Source organism: Amblyomma mixtum, chromosome 7 (genome assembly GCF_055824585.1).
Source record: "Amblyomma mixtum isolate Tamu chromosome 7, ASM5582458v1, whole genome shotgun sequence".
Taxonomy (NCBI): domain Eukaryota; kingdom Metazoa; phylum Arthropoda; class Arachnida; order Ixodida; family Ixodidae; genus Amblyomma; species Amblyomma mixtum.
In genome coordinates this window covers 13,469,568-13,475,424 of record NC_143018.1, presented here as the reverse complement: position 1 = coordinate 13,475,424, position 5,857 = coordinate 13,469,568, and the positions used below count along the sequence as shown (strand labels likewise).

The following is a 5,857-nucleotide window of genomic DNA, read 5'->3' as shown; positions in this document are numbered from 1 at the left end:
AGTCGGTGCGAATAAGTAAGGCAAATGAAAACTAAGCCGCCTAATGAGCACAGCTACCAGAAACGGGTGGTTTGCCGATTTTAAAAAGAAAAAACGGGAAACAAGTTGATGCACGAACAGGTGAACAAGACCCACTCCACCACCCTCTAAGGGAAGGAACAAGTTGTCACGCCTCATGGGCTCCCATTGAGAGCGCCAAACGAATGTTGCAAATATTCTGTGTATTGCTTGCACCTTCCTCCTCGCACAATGCAGGACTTGAAGGACATACGCGAGCTTTGCAAACAAAAATATGTTACAGACCTGTGCCCTCGCAAACACTGAGAGTTCCCTACCCATCCAAGCCTGTGTTTGCCGCCGTAGAGTTACAATTTGTGAATCCCAGTAGGCTGTACTGTTGCGAACTTGGTGCAGCGGAACGCCTAGGTACTCAAGAGGGCTACTGTCCCAGCATATGCCACCGAACTGGCTTGGCCTAGTTCCCCAATAACCCAACCAAAAGCCTTTGGATTTCTCTAAATTAAGAGCCGCGCCTGATACATCACAGAACTGTTTAGTCAAGTTTAGAGCCTCAAGTACACTCTTTTTGTCAGAACAAAAGAGGGCGACATCATCAGCATAGGCTAAAACTTTAACTTCACATCGAGCCAGAGAGAAACCGCGGATAGCTACGCTGTTAATTATACTAAGACAGAGGGGTTCCAGATATAGGGCAAACAACAATGGAGACAGTGGACATCCTTGACGAACAGATGCTTCTAGTGGTATTGGTTTCGTTAGCTCCTGATTAACAATAACCCTTGTATAGGAGTTCTTATAGCACAGCCTTATGCCTTTGAGCAAGACGTCACCAATATTTGCATACTCCAAGACCGCGAACAAGAAATCGTGCCGAACTTTATCAAAAGCCTTCGCCAAGTCAATTTGAATCAGAGCAACTTGGCCTGTCTCATCTGATATTGTCTCTAATACTGAACGTGCAATATGGATATGTGTTTGAATACTACGGCCTCTAATACCACAGACCTGATGCGAACCTATCAAGTCCATAATGACGAGCTGCAGACGACTGCTAAGAACCTTGGCAAAAATTTTGTAATCAACATTGCAGAGGGAAATTGGACGATATCCCTCAACAGTTTTCAACCGATTAGTATCTTTGCTCTTGGGAATTAATATTGTGTGCCCAGAATAGAAAGTGGGAGGCAGGACACCCACATCATAAGATGCTTGGAAAGCTTCCATCAAAACAGGCACTAGGCAAGGCGAAAAAGTTTTATAGAATTCGCTAGTAATACCATCTGGCCCAGGAGATTTCTGGCTCTGCAGGGCAGAAATTGCTGATTGAATTTCATCCAAAGTGATAGATCCCTTCACTATAGCACACTTCTCATCGTCTAGTCGAGGGAAGTTTCCGAGTAAGGAACTGTAATCGAAACCCTGATTTGGATCATCGCAACTACCAAACAGCTTTCGATAATAGTCGAAGAAAGCAGCAAGAATACCAGGCGCATCGCTGTATGTGCAATCACCATACTGAATTTCCAATATTTCCTTCGCAAGAGCATTCTCTCTTTCATCATTCAGGGCCCGACGAGAAGGTTGCTCATCAAGAAACCTTCGGGACCGAGATCGTATCAAGGCCCCCTTATATCTTTCTGTCGCAAATTGTTGAAGCTCTGCTTTTACATTATTAATCTCTTCGAGATAGGCACCCGGGTTTACCCTCTCTAGCTCATGTAGCTCCGTTAGGGTGCGCCCAAGCTCACGAAGGTGGTGTCTCTTCAGGAAAGCGATTCTTGCTGAGGCCTCAATTGCCAAGTTTTTGATCTCCTGTTTAAACAAATCCCACTTTTGAAAAACGGACAGATCACGGCGTGACCATACGTCCTTCAAACAAGTAGGTACAGCACGCTGAAAGATTTCGTCTGAGAGCAGACAGTTATTCATCTTCCACAACTCCCATCGAGGGTGAAGTACATGCCGAGTGTACCTCCCTATCTGAAGAGACACCATACAGTGGTCACTGAAGAAGATGGGGCGCACCCAGTAGCCAAACACACTTGCTAACGCGTCTACAGAAACGTAAATTCTGTCAAGGCGAGCATTAGAGGAAAACTGAAAATGAGTGAAATGTATACAGTCGCCTTTTTCCTGTCCCACATCCACAAGACTATATTCAGAAACCAAGTCGGTAAGTAATGCAGCACTAGGGTCGTATCTCTTACATACCACTGATCGGTCCTCATCCCTACAAACGCAATTAAAATCTCCCAACAATATAATTTTGCGGTCCGTGCACAAATGTTCAACTAATGACAGAAAGAAGAGCCTTCTCTCGCGCTGCTTTGTGGGGGCGTAAACACAAATGATCCGCCACTGTACACCTGAAATTGTGAGATCACAGCATATAAGTCGCCCCTCGTCATCTATGCAATAAGACAAGGCTGTCATCTCTAGCGTGTTCGCCAGGAATAGCATACAACCTCCTGATAAGCCTCTCGCGTGGCTAACAATAATGTTGTATTCCGACAAAAAAGGCTCGAGAGCAGCTGCTGTCTCTTCATCAGAGGACAACTTTGTTTCCTGGATAGCGGCCACACACACACTCCATTTCTTTAAGAGATGCCGTACCTGCTGTTGCCTCCTACGATTACGCATACCCCTAACGTTAAGGGTAGCGACTTGATATGCTGCGACGCTCGCCATTTTTGGTGCCAGTCTTAACAAACGCCATCCCCTGGAATGGGGTGGCCCGCCTCCAAATTGGCGGCCTCTCGGGCAGACATCGCCCTCCTCTTTAACGCCACCCTTCCCGTGGCCTCTACACATTGTGCCTTGTGGTCAGCGCCATCGATACACACCTCGTCAGCTGCTGGACGTTTCAAAGGTGCAGTGCTGTCCATGTCTTCCTCTGATACAGCCAAGGCCTCGGCCCACGAACCCGAGGGGAGCACATCACTCGCTGCCACACTGACAGCCGACAGAGAACCGGACACGCCAGAGGTCGACGCCACACACGGCTCACCGTTACCCTCCAACGACGAAGCAGAATCAGCAACAGAGGAGGATCGGCGAGCATTCACTGGCTGTATTGCCTCGACTGACTCCACAGGAGGCATATCCGGACGTTGACCTGTGGCGACGAGGTGTTCCTGTGCAGCAAGCACAGCAGTCTCTGTAGCACTCACGGGGGGGCCCGGGTCCGGCGGTTTTCGTTCTGGAGGCGCGGATGCTAGATGGCCAGTCGCTTCAGATTCCGTGTTGATTTGAGGTGTTGAAGTCTTCTGTTCCCCATCTATTCGATGCTCACGACTTAGTTCTCCGGTCGCGTCGACAACCTCAGACACATCCATGATGTGTTCTAATGCCACGTCATCTTCCCGTGACCACTGGCCTTGACGCAGCCTGTCAGCGTAACTCAAGACACAGTTCTCCGCATTATGGCCAAAGCGTCGGCACTGGGTGCACCGAGGCGTGCGACATTGGCGCCGTACATGCCCAACCCGGCTGCATCGGAGGCACAGTGGAGGTCTCCCTGGGATAAGGACTAATGCCTGCACTCCATAAACATTAAGTGTGTGTGGGATTGTGCTTGCTGACACTCCATCCTTGAGTGTGAGGGAGATTTCACGGTTCGACGTTTCCATATGCTCCATCCCTGGGCACCGCCACTTTTCACGCTCCACAGACTGAACCGTGCCATAAGGCTCTAATGCTTCCACAATCCTCCGGTGTTCCATATAGCGGGGAAGCCAAAGGAGCTTAACCTTGACGTTCTTAGTATCCGGGTCAAACACCATGCACCGCAGTCCTTTGACAGGAAACTCCGCTTTGTTAACAAGCTTCTGTTTGGAAGAACTACTCTCGCAGGTAACCATCCACACGTGGCTCATTTGGTATTGACCAATGCACAAAATTTCCCGGAGATCCAATATCTGTGCGAGTGCGTCACGGAAGTCAGGTGCTCGGTACGGGCGACCCTTAAGGTCAGCATGCAGGAAAACAGTATTAAGGACAACATTACCGGTAGGCAATCGGGGAAGTACAACTTTGTACGAGTCCGTAGTGTCCTGAGACGTCGGTAGACCTCGGCCAACGGCCGATGCGCTGTTTCCAGCAAGAAGCATGTTGAAGCACAGCCGCACAGAACGGCTGCGGGAGGTGGGGAGTTCGACTCCCACCGCCGGTCACTCGCTGGTTAAAAACTGAGTACAAGTGCCTGTGGACTGTGCACTTGGGAAGCTCCGCTGCATGGCGGTGCACACAGCGGGCTCCGCCATGCCAGCTCGATGGTTTGGAATGAACAAAGGCGCGTCTAGTGAATACGGTGTCTTCACTCACTCTCATCCTCCTCCATTCCCTTCCGGCGAGATTTAGGTGTCCACCGACAAATGAGAGACAGATACATTTCCTTTCCTCAAAAACCAATTTACCGACGAGCGAGGCATAGAACCGAATGGGCGATGGCGTTCTATGGACTCCTTGGCAGCGTTGCAAGACGCTGTCGCGTTCCACTCTTAGGGGTGAAGCTTAACATCTTAACCACACATCAGTGACGACTCTTTAGGTCAAAAAAGTGCCCCCTGAATTTTGTGAGACAGTTACTGCCTAATTTCCTTTCCTCAAATACAATTTTCGTTTTCTTCATTACGGCTCCTCTTTATCTATCTTCTTTCACTCCCACGTCCTCCCTTCCTCTACGGTGCGGTTCAGGTGTCCACCGAGATGACAGAGAATTACTGCGCCATTTCCTTTCCTCAAAAAGCGTTGCGTTCAAAGGGCAAGGCATCGCGCCGAACGGGTGGTGGCGTTCCGTGGACTCCCTGGCAGCGCTACAACGCGCTGTCGCGTTCCACTCCTAAAGGCGAAGCTTAAGCGTCATTAATTAGCAGTTAATTAGTATTCAGGCATTAACAAGTAATTAATCATTAATTTGTGATTTGCCATCACTTAGTAATTAGTACTCAATTATATGTGACGCCACCAGTGCCACAGAAACAGCGAAGGTGGTGCGGAAAACGCTTCCGCCTCTACCCACTTTAGACAGTCAAAGTGCCCCCTGAATTTTTCTTTTAATGCACTTCGGCGAGAAGTTCACTATGAACATAAATACGCTTCTTTTAAGCTATATAAAGCTGATGAATGGAAATAAGCAAATGAAACAATCTGGAGGAACTGGACCTCACGTAGTACGCGTAGGCGTCCGTCTTTTCAGCCGTTGTCGCTTAGTTGTAATGGCAGTGAGCTGAGTAGCCAAGCTTGCGGGTTCAGATTCTGGACCGGTGCCAGCACACCGATTCAGCCGAAATGCAGCGAAATTTACGACAACAAAACTTCGTGCCGGGCTAGTTGGTAGGACATAGCTGAAACTTGGCTTAGCGCACAAGACGAACACAGAGTAGCGCTTCGTGTGCGTCGTTTCCTTACTTTGTGTTCATATTTTGTGCTAAGCCAAATTTACAGCATTCATGCTTTTTGAGGAAGTCGCGAAATTTATCGAGGGATAGCCTTCTTCATCAGTTTCATCATTCATAATAAATGGACTCATTCGCTACACAGCAGCATAACTGAAAGCAAAGGAAAACAGAATAGAGGACAGCTTTCACGCTGAGTGGCAAAACTAGTCTCTGCAAGAATGCTGGCGCGTAATTATCAATGGCGCAACATTAGTCACGTCTCCCGAGTTTCTGGGCCAACAGGCCAAGTCTCAGTAATATTTACTAAGAGGTCCGTAAGGTCCTAACACCTTATCTTCATTTGCTCAATAAACAACGCCGTGACCTCTTACTCCGGCTAAAACCAAAGAAAGATTGGAGGTTACTGGAAGAGACCGATTAGTCCATCGCTGTTTTCT

The 5,857-nt window shown here is 48.5% G+C and overlaps 1 protein-coding gene across 1 annotated transcript; it reads right to left on the bottom strand.

Moving 5' to 3' along the window:
• Positions 1 to 1,712: 1,712 nt before the first annotated feature.
• On the bottom strand, positions 1,713 to 4,150 carry LOC149335062 (uncharacterized). Its single transcript, XM_089553737.1, has one exon. The coding sequence runs from the start codon at positions 4,128 to 4,130 to the stop codon at positions 2,724 to 2,726; it is 1,407 nt and encodes a 468-aa protein (XP_089409863.1). The 5' UTR covers positions 4,131 to 4,150; the 3' UTR covers positions 1,713 to 2,723.
• Between the last annotated feature and the right edge of the window lie 1,707 nt (positions 4,151 to 5,857).